Source organism: Scyliorhinus canicula, chromosome 20, assembly GCF_902713615.1.
Source record: "Scyliorhinus canicula chromosome 20, sScyCan1.1, whole genome shotgun sequence".
NCBI classification, from domain to species: Eukaryota; Metazoa; Chordata; class Chondrichthyes; order Carcharhiniformes; family Scyliorhinidae; genus Scyliorhinus; species Scyliorhinus canicula.
The window spans coordinates 39,828,547-39,845,117 of NC_052165.1; the positions used below are offsets into that span (position 1 = coordinate 39,828,547).

A 16,571-nucleotide genomic window follows, 5' to 3' on the forward strand; every position below is an offset into this window, starting at 1 on the left:
AGGTTGGACGGTGCCTTACTAGCTGACAAGGCCTTCAGCGAAAGGATAGCGCAGGCCATAGCGGAGTACACTGAGATCAACCAAACGGGGAGGTCTCACCCTCCACGTTCTGGGAAGCGCTTAAGGCCGTACTAAGAGGGGAAATCATAGCCTACAAAGCGCAAAGAGATAGGGAGGAAAGGGTGGCTAGGCAGAAGGCTGGTCGACTCCATACTGGAGGTAGACCATAAATACTCCGAGGCCCGACTGTAGAACTCCTGGCGGAGAGAAAATAATTACAAAGGAACTTTGACCTGCTCTCCACCAGGAAAGCAGTACACCAACTCCGCCAGGCACGCGGGGCCCTATACGAACACGGAGACAAAGCCAGCCGCCTGTTGGCCCACCAGCTGAGAAAGCAGGCAGCCAGCAGAGAAATGCGCAAATCAGAGATACCAGAGGCACGTTGGAAACAGAACCAGAGAGGATTAACAAAACCTTCAAGGCCTTCTACCAAGAGCTGTACACCTCAGAGCCCCCAACGGGGAAGGCTGGGATGAACCGGTTTCTTGACGGACTGGGACATACCAGTTGATGGGAGAGGGCAGAAAAAGGGATCTGGAAGCACCACTAGCACTGGGAGAGATCATGGAGAGCATTAGCTCCATGCAGGCGGGGAAGGCGCCGGGACCGGACGGATTCCCGGCGGACTTCTACAAAAATTGCGACAGCGCTGGCCCCGCACCTGCGGGAGATGTTCACAGACTCGCTAGCTAGGGCACGTTGCCACCCACGTTAGCACAGGCCTCAATCTCGCTGATACCTAAGAAAGACAAGACCCAACGGAATGTGGGTCATATAGACCCATATCTCTGCTGAATGCAGACGCCAAAATACTGGCCAAAATCCTAGCCAAAAGGCTAGAAGACTGTGTACCTGAGGTGGTCACAGAGGACCAGACGGGCTTTGTCAAAGGTAGACAGCTGACCGCGAACATCAGGCGCCTGCTGAACGTGATAATGACCCCCTCCGGGGAGAGAACAAAGAGGTGATCGTCTCCCTGGACGCAGGAAAAGGCCTTCGACAGAGTCGAGTGGAAATACCTCATAGAGGTACTGGAGCGGTTCGGGCTTGGAACAGGGTTCACCGCTTGGGTAAAGCTCCTGTACAACGCTCCCATGGCGAGTGTACAGACCAACAATACCAACTCCCCAATACTTCCAGCTGCACAGAGGCACCAGGCAAGGATGCCCACTGTCCCCGCTGCTGTTCGCACTAGCAATTGAACCGCTAGCAATCGCGCTCAGGGCAGCAAAAAATTGGAGGGGGATCCGAAGGGGAGGTAGAGAGCACAGAGTCTCCACTCTATGCGGATGATCTGCTCCTCTATATCTCGGACCCACAAAGCAGCATGGACGGAATCATCGCGCTCCTGAAAGAGTTTGGAGCCTTCTCGGGCTACAACTCAACATGAGCAAAAGTGAGATCTTCCCATTACACCCGCAAGGGGGGGGGGGGGGGGGCAGCACTAAAGGGGCTGCCGTTCAAACAAGCCCGACATAAATTCCGCTACCTGGGGATCCAAATAGCCCATGACTGGAAAGGGATCCACAAATGGAACCTCACCAGCCTGATGGAGGAAGTTAAAAAGGACCTGCAAAGATGGAACACACTCCCGCTCTCCCTCGCGGGGAGAGTTCAGACGATCAAAATGAACGTACTGCCCAGGTTCCTCTTCCTGTTTAGATCCATTCCGATCTACATCCCCAAGGCCTTTTTCAAAGCGCTGGACAAATCATCATGGCGTTCGTTATGGGGGGGGTAAAAATGCTAGGATCCCAAAGAAGGTCTTACAAAAACAAAAACCAGGGGAGGGTTAGCCCTCCCGAATCTACAATTCTACACTGGGCAGCAACAGCCGAAGCGAGTAAGGGGATGGATCCAGGAGCCAGAAGCTGAGTGGGTGCGTGCGGAGGAGGCCTCCTGCATGGGAACCTCCCTCCGGGCCCTCGCCCCGGCAGCACTCCCATCCCCACCCAAAAAACACTCCAGCAGCCCAGTGGTGACAGCCACCCTCCAATCCCTGGAACAACTGCGGCAGCAACTTGGCCTGACCAAAATGTCGGAACAGGGCTCCCATCCTGCAACAACCATAGGTTCAAACCAGCACTGCCGACGCCACCTTCAAAAGGTGGAGGCAGGACGGGGGACACTGACAGTCAGGGACCTATACACGGACGACAGGATCGCAACACTGGACGAACTGACAGAGAAATTTCAGCTAGCTGGGGGGAACGAGCTACGGTACCTGCAGCTCAAAAACTTCCTACGAAAGGAGCCAGGACGTACCCACCAACCGCCACGACAGGACACTACTGGAAGACCTACTGGACGCAAGTTATCCTAGAGAAAGGGAACTGTAGTGACATGTATGGCCAACTGGTAGATAGGGACGACACCGTACTGGACGCAACAAGGCGGAAATGGGAGGACGACCTGGGGATGGAGATAGGGTGGGGGACTCTGGAGCGAAGCACTGCATAGGGTCAACTCCACCCTCCACGTGCGCAAGGCTCAGCCTGACGCAACTAAAAGTGGTACATAGAGCCCACTTAACAAGAACCCGTATGAGTAGGTTCTTCCCGGAGGTGGAAGACAGATGTGAACGGTGCCAAAGAGGCCCGGCCAACCACGCCCACATGTTCTGGTCTTGCCCCAGACTCGTGGAGTACTGGACAGCCTTCTTCGAGGTTATGTCCAAAGTGGTGGGAGTGAGGGTGGAGCCATGCCCGATAGTGGCGGTCTTCGGGGTTTCAGAACAGCCAGATCTATTCCTGGGGAGGAGGGCGGACGCCCTTGCCTTTGCCTCCCTGATCGCCCGCCGTAGAATCCTGTTTGGCTGGCGGTCAGCAGCACCGCCCAGAGCTGCGGACTGGCTGTCCGACCTCTCGGAATCTCTCCAAATGGAGAAAATCAAATTTGCCATCCGAGGGTCGGACGACGGCTTCCACAGAACGTGGGAGCCATTCATGCAACTGTTCCGGGACCTATTTGTGGCCAATGTACAAGAGGAAGGAATAGTCGGGGGAAGGTAGCGGGAGGGGGGGGCTACAGGTTCGTTACGGGGGTTCAGATGGCAAGCTAAGGCCCAAAAACCAACTAAATAAACCTGTTGAGGGGGGGGGGGGGGGCGCGCAGTTAGTACTACTACGAGATGACTTACCTGTAAATTATGTATGTTAATCTTTTGGTGTTTGTTTGTTTTTTTTGTTTTTTTTTTCTCTCTCCTAACAACTTTGTAATTTGTTCAATTAAAATCTGAAAACTGAATAAAAACATTTTATCAAAAAAAAATTGTGGTTGTTTGAAATTTGGCATTCTAGTATTTGTCCTGATGGGTGCAAGATGAAAAACTTCGACAACATCTCTCTTTTAAGCAATATTCAAGTTGTATAATAACAAGTGAAATTATTAATTGTGTGTTTCTCGTTAATGTGTCTGCGTGGGTTTCCTCCGGGTGCTCCGGTTTCTGCCCACAAGTCCTGAAAGACGTGCTGTTAGATAATGTGGACAGTCTGAATTCTCCTTCTGTGTACCCGAACAGGCGCCGGAATGTGGCGACTAGGGGCTTTTCACAGTCATTTCATTGCAGTCTTAGTATAAGCCTACTTGTGACAACAAAGATTATTATAACATGGGGATGGTTTTATTTTCGATACCCTGTATTGGTTTACAGGGTGAGAGAGAGGTGTGTTGGGCAAGGGCCATGACCTAGGGGTGTGAAGTATGAGAGTCTGAGATAGGGTCCAGGGTTACTTGGGTGTGGATGTGGCTGCAGACAGTAGTTTGACAGGTAGTTAGAACATAGAACAGCACAGAACAGGCCCTTCGGCCCTCGATGTTGTGCGCAATGATCGCCCTACTCAAACCCTCGTAACCACCCTATACCCGTAACCCGACAACCCCCTCCCCCCCTCCCCAACCTTACTTTTTAGGACACTACGGGCAATTTAGCATGGCCAATCCACCTAACCCGCACATCTTTGGACTGTGGGAGGAAACCGGAGCACCCGGAGGAAACCCACGCACACACGGGGAGGACGTGCAGACTCCGCACAGACAGTGACCCAGTTGTATTCTAAAAGGAATTTTCATTAAATTAAATGAATAAACGAACATTTTCTTCCCAAACGTTATTCCCTCTCAAAGTTTATTTATGAATATTGCTGGCTTTGGGCAGGCAGATTATAAAATCTTTGGCTTTGGGACACGGAACAGGGTGAGTTTTCTTGTTGTGCTCCATCCGCTCAAAAGACTCGATTCCGGGGCAGCACGGTGGCCTAGTGGTTAGCACAACCGCCTCACGGCGCTGAGGTCCCAGGTTCGATCCCGGCTCTGGGTCACTGTCCTGTGGAGTTTGCACATTCTCCCCGTGTCTGCGTGGGTTTCGCCCCCACAACCCAAAAATGTGCAGAGTAGGTGGATTGGCCATGCTAAATTGCCCCTTAATAAAAACAAATACTCGATTCCAGCCACACGTTCAAATCACTGAATGGGGATCATTGGGTTCAGCTACTGAAACCAGTAAAGTCACCAGGGGCTGTGTGTGCAGTGGCGGACTGGCCAGGGTGTCAGCTTGCCCGATGGCAAGTGGGCCCCCTATATCAAATAAAAATGCAATAAAGAAACAAACACAAACAACTGTTTTAGTAATAAAAAGGAATAAGAAAAAAAAGAGAACCGGACACAAATAAGCAGTGCATGAAAAGGAACGAAGCAGGGGAGGTAGTGGAAGGATGTGGAATAGGGGGGCCCGGGTCGGGCATAATTAAGGAAATTCCATGTTTTCAGCAAGTGTGTGTGAATTTAACGATAAAGTTACAATTCATGATTTGAGATGGTCGGCAACTTCAAAGGATATCAAGCAGTAGTCTTGGTTCAGCCAGTACATCGGTCCGGGGCCCAGAGAGCCAAGAAGGGGCCCGTGAATCTCTGAAGGGCCCTTAAAAATTAAATTAATTAAGATAAATAAATCTCCAACTTCTTTCCTGATATTTGTATTCTAACTTAATAAATATAATTGTTTTTAAAAAGAGCAATACCAAATAAAAATGCAATAAATAAACAAACAAATAATCACTCAGTGTACGAAGGAACGAAGCAGTGTTAAACGGATGTGAAAAGGAGTGGGGGGGGGGCTGGTTCACCCGGGTCGGACATAGTTGGAAATCCACGTTTTCAGCACGAGTGTGTGAATTTAAAGATAAAGTTACAGTTCGTGATTTGAGATGGTCGGCAACTTGAAAGGATATCAAGCAGTACATAGGGTCATGAGGTCACCGAAAAGGAGAAGCGGTACCTTTGACCGTGAATCATGAGGTCAAAGATACTGAAGTGATAAGCCATGATCGGTTAAACTCAAAGGGTTGCGACTTGTCACACTACATTGGTATCAAACTGGACATGTTAACTTTGGTCGTGGGACCATTCTTAACGTCTTACTAGTCGGACCCAAACTTCTAAGTTTCAACAGTTGTCTCAGTGCTTGCTGGTGTGAACACTGGACCGTGGATTGTCTCCTCTTCTGAAGCTGCATAGGCCACAGTAGTATTGACTAATGAACATAGCCTATTGAAGTGTAAGTAAAGTATTTCTATTTTTTATCAAGTAGGGGTTATCTGGCGTTCCTTCAAGTTATTCTTGCAATCATCAATATTCATTTTTTCCCACTGTGGGCTATTTTTAATTAAGTTTTTATTTCGGACCATTACCCCTACCAGATGGAAAAGAAAAGGCATAAATCTGGGTCACTAAAACGCAAAAGATCAAAAGAAGCAGAAAGGAAGGAATCAGCCCAGCGATGCAGGCTATTACAGAGTTTATGAACAATTAAACTGCTTATTGTCACGAGTAGGCTTCAATGAAGTTTACTGTGAAAAGACCCTAGTCGCCATATTCCGGTTGCTGTTGGGAGGTGGTACGGGAAATGAACCGTGCCTGCTGGCCCTGTCTTGGTCTGCTTTAAAAGCTAGCGACTAGTGCTAAACCATACCACAAGCACAATCCCACATCATATCCAGTTCTGCAACAAATAATCAAGAAGCAAGAAAACAATGCTCATGGTGATGATGCAAGACATGCGAGTTACAAGAACAGAGAAGAGCTACTTTGAATGTAGAGACAAATACAAGGTGATCCATTACTAATTAACCAGGCCACACTATTTCTTCTTGCTTCCTTGTTCCGGTATCTGTACTGCCTGTAGTTGCAACATCTGAACACATAGCTCTCAACTAGTGACACGGAATCACCTATTCCTTCAAGCATAAATTACTGGTTCTGAAGCACATCCCCTGTAAATGAACCTATGCAAGAAAATGAAAGATCAATTACTGGAATCTCCATATCCATCACGAGCAAAGCTAAAACAGTTTTTTTGCTGAACATCCACTTCAGCCACTTGATGATCTGCCATTGATACTCGTTTGTATGAGAGGAAAAATTATGAATGACTCAGTCCCAAGAAAATGGTAACACAAAGAAAATAGATGCTTATATTGTTCTAAGCTTAGCCTTTGAGTTTTCCCAACACTGTAATCCATCACCTTTTGTACATGGCTTTAGTGACTACAGGCGTATTAGCCAGAGCTTGAACTTTACATGAATCGACAACAACAACAATGTCAGAAATGCTCAGCAATATATCAATGAGGTTAATGATGGCCCCTTAGATTAAAAAAATTTGCAGCATCACTAATTAAAGGAAAGAAGTATTGAAGGCAGAGAAGTATTGTCATGAGGATTATAGAATCATAAAGATGTTAGGCAAGCAAACACTTCCTTTTCAAGGTCACAGAAATGAATCAGCCTACACTCTAGATAATGAGGTTCTGAATCATGGCAATTTTTTAGCTACAGTGCAGTTGATGGCAAAATATGACCCCAATTATGGCAGCTCACGTTTCTGCCGTGCAAAACAAGTCTAACAAAGAATCAACCGATTAGAGGAACAAGGAAAGCTCAAAGTAAGGCCGTGGTGGACTTGTTACATACCTGAGTAAAAACAACTATAAACATGTTAACTCATAAGTATGAAGAATATGATTACAAGAAGAATTAGTCATGAAGTTTCCCAAGCAAAAAATGAAACGATTAAGCTAATTGGTGAGACCAGATGATCAGGAAAATCCAAACAACTATATTTGGACGTTTTGATGATGCCGCTGCCAGTACTTTCATAAATCTATTGACATGCTTATCAATGATACAAGATTCGGAAAAGTTTGATGCAAAAACAAAACATGAAGCAAATGTTTTACTTCAAAGTCTTCTAAAGTTTGAAACCATATTGACAGCATTTACTTACTTGTATATATTTGAAACTACAACCCCGTTATCAAGTTATCTACAGACAAGTGGTTTAGATATGTTTACTGCATGGAGTTTGGTAGATTCAGCTACAACAAAGTTGAAGGAACAGACAAGAACATTTGATAACGTTCACAGCAAGGCTTTGGAATTTGTAAATAAATGTAATGACAGGATTTCACAGATGAATATGGATGAAAATCAAACATTGGAAATTGATGCGTTGGAAACAGCATTGCCAGTTAAGAGGCAGAGGAAGAAGAAAGAATGGCAGATGAGCTTATTGATGATGAAAGAAATTCCTCAGATTCTCTAGCTGATTTTCGAGTAAATGTGTTTAACCTAATAATGGATCGCATTGTCCAGTCACTAGAATCACGCTTTGTACAACACAAACAGTTGTATAAAGATTTGTCCTGTTTGGACCCAGCAAAGTTTAAAACATTGCAGAGAAGGGCCTGAAGATGAAGCATTGGAAGGAATTATTCAGCTGTTTCCACAAATCAGCAAAGATCAAGTAATATTAGAATTGTTTTCTTTTGCTTCAAACTTTGATGTATTAAAGCTTTTGCTTAATGATGGTGAGAATATGGATTCCAGTTGCAACAATTGTAAATTTGCAGCACTTGCCCATCGTGTGTACTAAAAATTCTGGCATCCAACTGACTTCATGACAAGGCATATGATAACCTTTATGAACTTTATAAAGTCATCTGCACACTATCAATTACTCAAGTCCAATGTGAGAGGACATTTTCAAAGGTAAAGATCATAAAGACAAGGTTAAGAAATTTGCTGTCTGAGGAGAATTTGGAATCATACATGTTGCTATCCATTGAAAAGGAATGTTAGATGAATTGGATGTAGAAGCAATTATTGCCAGATTCGCACAATCATCTAGCGAACACGAAAGGATTGCTCTAATATAGTGGACTGCATGCAATGCTCTATTGTGCTTTTGAACTATTCTGTTAATGGTAAATTGTGCAGTAAAACTATTTAAAAATATAAACCCAATTACTAAAATTAAAAAATTAAAATAAAAAATTCAATTATAACATTCTGTATTTACATTTGGTATCTACTGCCAGTACTATGTACAGTACATGTACACTGTATTACTAAGAAATACACATCTTTTCCACAAAAAATTTAATTGTACCCTTTTTCCATATGTATTTTTGAAAATTGTATTATTCGTTATGAAAATTAAATGATAGCATTGTAGTTGTGGATGGGCCCCCTTTGTCTCCTGGCAACCAATATTTTAGACCCAGTCTGCCACTGTGTGTGTGTGTGTGTGTGTGTGTGGGCTGGGGGGGGGGGGAGGAAAACCCAGATTGTTTAAACCTGTGTTCAATCCGACTCTGTCACTGGAGAAGGAAATATAATTCAGCAACAGACCTATCAACGGGCTGATAACCTTTGGTAAAGATCCATTGGCCGAGCAGGGGTTCCAGCTGAATGCTGGGCAAAACAACACGAGGGGGCAAATTGCACTAAAAAAAAACTTTAGAATTAGCAAAATACTTTTTGTTTTCTCTCTCTGTTAGTCAATGGGCCTAAAGAGCAGACAGAGCGATGAGTAACTGTCCCATGTAATAGGTGGAGCTGACGATTAACTCCGTGTGAGGGACTGGCGACTGGAACTGGAATATGTCAGTTGAGAAGACAGCGTTGGATGCGATAAGTGTGGCGGCCCCCGCAAAGGCAGCGGAGCTGTTCTTGTTCTGGGCGGAGTTCACCAAGCCATGGCCATCCAGAGACTGAGGAGGAAGGCCAGGGTGTAAGCAATCGCAGCAGGTTGGGTCAGTTTCTGTTTTGGAGAGCCAACGATACAAGCTATCACAGCGACAAGGCAGGTAAAACAAGCCAGGAGGAAGTTATCGTCATGCAGCCCAAATGCTACAGCATACAGGCAGTAGGCAATCCCAAAACAGATGGACACCAAATAGGAAGTATTCATGTCTGTACAGCTGACACAGGCCACCTGCAAGATTAAAACAAAACGTAACACTTAATTATTAAAATTTGTTCATGGGACGTGGTGTCGCTGGCTAGGATCCGAATTGCCCTTGGGAAGGTGGTGGTGAGCTGCCTTCTGGATAGGCTTGCGGCCCATGTGGCGTAGGCACACCCACAGTGCTGTTAGGCAGAGAGTTCCAGGATTTTGACTTGGTGACGTTGAAGGAACAGCGATTATTTCCAAGTCACGAGGGTGTGCGCCTTGGAGGGCAAACTTCCAGGTGGTGTTGCCCCATGTGTTTGCTGCCCTTGGTCCTTCCAGGTGATGGAGGTTCTGGGGTTTGGACAGTGTATTGCAGGAGGCTTGCTCAGTTTCCTGCAGTGAGTCTCCCTGCTGCTACTGTTCGTCCATGGTTGAGGGAGTGACTGTTGAAGGTGGTGGAGGTAACAATCGACCACTTTGTCATGTTATATCGCAATTTAAAAAAAAACTATCTGTCTTCTCAAGGCGCTTTTACAACCACAGAAGTACTTTGAACTGTGGTCACTATGTAAAGTAGGGAACGCTGCAGCTAGTTTGAGAAAAACTCTGACAAATGAGCAGATATTATGTTTTCTGTGATACTGATTGAGCGATGAACATTCGCCAAGGCACCAGGAGAACTGCCCTGTTCTTCATCAAACACGGCCGTCGGATTTTCACCTCCACCCGACCTGCCAGGTAGGACCACAGCTTAATGTCTCATCTGAAAGACAATCCCCTCGGACAGTGCAGCACTCCCTCAGTACTGACCCTCTGACAATGCAGCACTCCTCAGTACTGACCCTCTGACAATGCAGCACTCCCTCAGCACTGAGCATCTGACAGTGCAGCACATCCCTCAGTACTGACCCTCTGACAGTGCAGCACTCCCTCAGTATGACCCTCTGACAATGCAGCACTCCCTCAGCACTGACCCTCTGACAGTGCAGCACTCCCTCAGTACTGGACCCTCTGACAGTGCAGCACTCCCTCCAGTCCTGACCCTCTGACAGTTGCAGTACTCCCTCAGTACTGACCCTCTGGTGGTGCAGCACCTCCCTCAGTACTGACCCTCTGACAATGCAGCACTTCCCTCACTGCTGACCCTCTGACAGTTGCAGCACTCCCTCAGTCCTGACCCTCTGACAGTGCAGCACTCCCTCAGTACTGACCCTCTGACAGTGCAGCACTCCCTCAGTCCTGACCCTCTGACAGTGCAGCACTCCCTCAGTACTGACCCTCTGACCGTTGCAGCACTCCCTCAGTACTGACCCTCTGACAGTGCAGAACTCCCTCAGTACTGACCCTCTGACAGTGCGGCACTCCCTCAGTACTGACCCTCTGACAGTGCAGCACTCCCTCAGTACTGACCCTCTGACAGTGCAGCACTCCCTCAGTACCCACCCTCTGACAATGCAGCACTTCCTCAGTACTGACCCTCTGACAGTGCACGCACACCCTCAGTACCCACCCTCTGACAATGCAGCACTTCCTCGGTACTGACCCTTCCCACGTGCAGCACTCCCTCAGTACTGACCCTCTGACAGTGCAGCACTCCCCTCAGTACTCACCCTCTGACAATGCAGCACTCCCTCAGTACCACCTTCTGACAGTGCGGCATTCCCTCAGTACTGTCCCTCTGACAGTGCAGCACTCCCTCAGTACTGTCCCTCTGACAGTGCAGCACTTTCTCAGTACTGCCCCTCTGACAGTGCGGCACTCCCTCAGTACTGCCCCTCTGACAGTGCGGCATTCCCTCAGTACTGACCCTCTGACAGTGCAGCACTTTCTCAGTACTGCCCCCTCTGACAGTGCAGCACTTTCTCACTACTGCCCTCTGACAGTGCGGCACTCCCTCAGTACTGACCCTCTGACAGTGCAGCACTCCCTCAGTATTGACCCTCTGACAGTGCAGCACTCCCTCAGTATTGACCCTCTGACAGTGCAGCACTCCCTCAGTATTGACCCTCTGACAGTGCGGCACTCCCTCAGTACTGCCCCTCTGACAGTGCGGCACTCCCTCAGTACTGCCCCTCTGACAGTTGCGCATTCCCTGAGTACTGACCCTCTGACAGTGCAGCACTCCCTCAGTACTGACCCTCTGACAGTGCAGCACTTTCTCAGTACTGCCCTTGTTGGGAGCTTTCTCTAGACCTCTCAATAGCAGCAGAGATGTGGAGGTACAGATTGGGAAACAGATTTTGGAAAGGTGCAGAAGTCACAGGGTAGTAGTCATGGGTGACTTCAACTTCCAAATATTGAGTGGAAACTCTTTAGATCAAATAGTTTGGATGGGGTGGTGTTTGTGCAGTGTGTCCAGGAAGCTTTTCTAACACAGTATGTAGATTGTCCGACCAGAGGGGAGGCCATATTGGATTTTGGTACTTGGTAATGAACCAGGACAGGTGATAGATTTGTTAGTGGGGGAGCATTTACGAGGGTAGTGACCACAATTCTGTGACTTTCACTTTTTAGTAATGGAGAGGGATAGGTGCGTGCAACAGGGCAAGGTTTACAATTGGGGGAAGGGTAAATACAATGCTGTCAGACAAGAATTGAAGTGCATAAATTGGGAACATAGGCTGTCAGGGAAAGACACAAGTGAAATGTGGAACTTGTTCAAGGAACAGGTACTGCATGTCTTTGATATGTATGTCCCTGTCAGGCAGGGAAGAGGATGGTCGAGTGAGGGAACCATGGTTGACAAGAGAGGTTGAATGTCTTGTTAAGAGGAAGAAAGAGACTTATGTAAGGCTGAGGAAACAAGGTTCAGACAGGGTGCTGGAGGGATACAAGATAGCCAGGGAGGAAACTGAAGAAAGGATTAGGAGAGCTAAGGAGGCATGAAAAACCTTGGCGGGTAGGATCAAGGAAACCCCAAGGCCCTTTTACACATATGTGAGAATATGAGAATGACTAGAGCGAGGGTGGGTCCGATCAAGGACAGTAGCGGGAGATTGTGTATTGAGTCTGAAGAGATAGGAGAAGTCTGAACGAGTACTTTTCTTCAGTATTTACAAACGAGAGGGGCCATATTGTTGGAGAGGACAGTGTGAAACAGACTGGTAAGCTCGAGGAGATACCTGTTAGGAAGGAAGATGTGTTGGGCGTTTTGAAAAACTTGAGGATAGACAAGTCTCCCGGGCCTGACGGGATATATCCAAGGATTCTATGGAAGCAGAAATGAAATTGCAGAGCGTTGGCAATGATGTTTTGCGTCCTTACTGTCAACAGGGGTGGTACCAGGGGATTGGAGAGTGGCGAATGCCATGCCCCTGTTCAAAAAAGAGAATAGGAGTAACCCTGGGAATTACAGGCCAGTTAGTCTTACTTCGGTGGTAGGCAAAGTAATGGAAAGGTACTGAGGGATAGGATTTCTGAGCATCTGGAAAGACACTGCTTGATTAGGGATAGTCAGCACGGATTTGTGAGGGGTAGGTGAGGGTCTTGCCTTACAAGTCTTATTGACTTCTTTGAGGAGTGACCAAGCATGTGGATGAAGGTAAAGCAGTGGATGTAGTGTACATGGATTTTAGTAAGGCATTGATAAGGTTCCCCATGTAGGCTTATGCAGAAAGTAAGGAGGCATGGGATAGTGGGAAATTTGGCCAGTTGGATAACGAACTGGCTAACCAATAGAAGTCAGAGAGTGGTGGTGGATGGCAAATATTCAGCCTGGAGCCCAGTTACCAGTGGCGTACCCACAGGGATAAGTTCTGGGTCCTCTGCTGTTTGTGATTTTCATTAATGACTTGGATGAGGAGTTGAAGGGTGGGTCAGTAAATTTGCAGATGATACGAAGGTTGGTGGAGTTGTGGATAGTGAGGAGGGCTGTTGCGGCTGCAAAGAGGCATAGATAGGATGCAGAGTGGGCTGAGAAGTGGCAGATGGAGTTTACCCTGACAATGTGAGGTTGTCCATTTGGAAGGACAAATATGAATGCGGAATACAGGGCTAATGGTAGGGTTCTTGGCAATGCAGAGGAGCAGAGAGATCTTGGGGTCTATGTTCATAGATTCTTTGAAAGTTGCCACTCCAGTGGATAGAGCTGTGAAGAAGGCCTATGGTTGCGCTAGCGTTCATAGCAGAGGGATTGAATTTAAGAGCCGTGAGGTGATGATGCAGCTGTACAAAACCTTGGTAAGGCCACATTTGGGAGTACTGTGTGCAGTTCTGGTCACCTCATTTTAGGAAGGATGTGGAAGCTTTGGAAAAGGTGCAAAGGAGATTTTACCAGGATGTTGCCTGGAATGGAGAGTAGATCTTACGAGGAAAGGTTGAGGGTGCTATGCCTTTTCTCATTAGAACGGAGAAGGATGAGGGGCGACTTGATAGAGGATTATAAGATGATCAGGGGAATGATAGAGTAGACAGTCAGAGACGTTTTCCCCTGGTGGAACAAACCATTACAGGGGACATAAATTTAAGGTAAATGATGGAAGATATCGGGGGGATATCAGAGGTAGGTTTCTTTACCCAGAGAGTAGTGGAGGCATGGAATGCACTGCCTGTGGAAGTAGTTGAGTCGGAAATGTTAGGGACCTTCAAGCTGCTATTGGATAGGTACATGGATTAAGGTAGAATAATGGAGTGTAGATTAATTTGTTCTCAAGGGCAGCACGGTAGCATTGTGGAATAGCACAATTGCTTCACAGCTCCAGGGTCCCAGGTTCGATTTCGGCTTGGGTCACTGTCTGTGTGGAGTCTGCATATCCTCAACGGTGTGCGTGGGTTTTCCTCCGGTTTCCTCCCACAGTCAAAGATGTGCAGGTTGGGTGGATTAGCCATGATAAATTGCCCTTAGTGTCCAAAATTCTATGATCTATGATTAACCCAGGACAAAAGTTCGGCACAACATCGTGGGCCGAAGGGCCTGTTCTGTGCTGTATTTCTCTATGTTCTATGCCCCTCTGACAATACAGCACTCCCTCCAGTGCTGACCCTCTGACAGTGCAACACCCCTCAGTAGTGACACTGACAGTACAGCACTTCCTCCAGTACTGCCCCTCTGACAATGCAGCACTCCCTCCAGTACTGACCCTCTGACAATGCAGCACTCCCTCCAGTGCTGACCCTCTGACAATGCAGCACTCCCTCCAGTACTGCCCCTCTGACAATGCAGCACTCCCTCCAGTGCTGACCCTCTGACAGTGCAACACACCCTCAGTAGTGACACTGACAGTACAGCACTTCCTCCAGTACTGCCCCTCTGACAATGCAGCACTCCCTCCAGTACTGACCCTCTGACAATGCAGCCCTCCCTCCAGTACTGCCCCTTCTGACAATGCAGCACTCCCTCCAGTACTGATCCTCTGACAGTGCAGCACACCCTCAGTAGTGACACTCTGACAGTGCAGCGCTCCTTCTGTACTGATCCTGATAGGTGAAGGTTTCCCTTATCTGGGCCTGTGAAGGCCACCCTGCTGGTTTCATTCAGCCTCTGAATTGCTGCTTGAAAGCACGACCTTCTGATCAGAGCTATAATTGTTCCAAGTGATCATTATCCATTTGTATTTGATTTGAAACTCTTCATGGATTTTCATCATGAAAATTAAGAGTGGGATTTATTGTTGCATTGGACAAACTATATACTAAACCCTGGATAAATTGAATAGGGTGATCAAATTTAGTGAAACTGAGAAATGAACAGAGTAAATATAAATCATCAGAAAGTTCCTGATATCTGTAACTTTAGCTGGTTTCCGTAAGGGTGAAATTATCATTGATTGGTGTAAAAATCCATCTGGTTCACTGTCCACTAAGGAAGGAAATCTACCGTCTTTACATTGTCTGACCTACTCCAGAACCACAATGTGGTTGATTTGTTAGCTGTCCTCTGAAATGGCCTAGCACGCTGGTCAGTTCAAGGGCAATTTGGACTATGGGCAATAAATGCCCGGCCCAGCCAGCAACGCCCACATCCCTGATTGAGTAAAGAACTATTATTGAAATAATTCTCCAAGCCACTGGCCAAAGTTCCTCCTGAGTTGCAGTCGCTGTCTCAGATCCTCACCTGCAGACGAGAAGCCCAGTCCTGCCATCACTCTGACAGAATATTCACTCCCACGCTGATCATGTTGGATCGCAGCGATAAGGACGACGCTCGGCAAATCTTGAAGAGGGCTTTATCGGAGTCGGGGGGCCTCTGCAGTCCGAACTGGTATCTCAGCAAGAGGGCCAGTGCAAAGGGCAGCACCACCTGGGCAGTCAGAGAGGACATTATTCAGTCCACACACAAACACAAATGGTCATATCAGGGTACCAATTGACTGTACTCCGAGTGTGCACTTCGAGTCTGTTGGTCACTCTGTGTACACTTTCAAACGCCCATTGCAGAAAGGCCATTAAAGCTCAGGACAGTGTCAATTCACTCGGAAATGGGGAACTAAAGTTATCAGGATATGGGGACTGTTTGTACCTGAGCAGAGAGGCTGAGGGGAGAATTAATAAAGATATATTAGGGATTTTATGAGGTGAATGGGAGATGATTTCATGTGGATGGAGAGTCGGTGACAAGGTATTATCATCAACCACAACTTTAATGTAGCGATACAGGGGCACGATCAAATCCTGATACTGCTGCATGAGGAGATGGTTGAACTGGTGGCGAAATGTGAAGGAATGGGTTTTAAGGAGCATTCCAAAGGAGAAGAGTGAGGCAAAGAGTGTTAGGGTGGAATTCCATAGCCTTTGGACCCAGGCAGCTGAAGGCACGGCCACCAATAATGGAGCGGTTAAAATTTGGGATACCCAAGAGAGCAGAAACGTAACAGTACGAGTTAAGGGGTTAGGATTAATTTGTTCATATTGAGAATTATTGAAGCATGTAATACCTTGACCAAGGAAAGGAACTAGGCCCGGAAACACTCTTGTCAAGGATGTGGATTCTGGTGACGCCAGGACTTGAACTCCCAATTCAGCAGTACCAGAGGGAGTTCTGCATTGTCAGGGGTGTCTCATTCGCTGTCCAGGTCAATGTTAAAGTTCCAAAAATTCCCTGGCCACCACCACTGCTCCCTGGTAAGAGATGATTGAAGGGGAAATCTGATAGAGATGTACAAGATTATGACAGGTTTACAGTTAGACAATAATAGCTGTTTCCATTAGCTGAAGCACTGGGAGATGTAGTTTTAAGGTTTTGGGCAAGAGATGCAAGGAGGGAGGGGTGGATGTGAGGTGGGGGATGTTTTTTTATGCAGTGAGTGGCAGTGACCTGGAACTCACTGCCCATGAGGTA

The 16,571-nt window shown here is 47.1% G+C and overlaps 1 protein-coding gene across 1 annotated transcript; it reads right to left on the bottom strand.

Moving 5' to 3' along the window:
• Positions 1-8,675: 8,675 nt before the first annotated feature.
• LOC119954749 (lysoplasmalogenase-like) lies at positions 8,676-15,554 on the bottom strand. Its single transcript, XM_038780291.1, is given in 5 exon segments — positions 8,676-9,091; positions 9,094-9,289; positions 9,291-9,337; positions 15,348-15,446; positions 15,449-15,554. Coding segments are annotated over 5 exon segments (630 nt in total). The 3' UTR covers positions 8,676-8,909.
• Between the last annotated feature and the right edge of the window lie 1,017 nt (positions 15,555-16,571).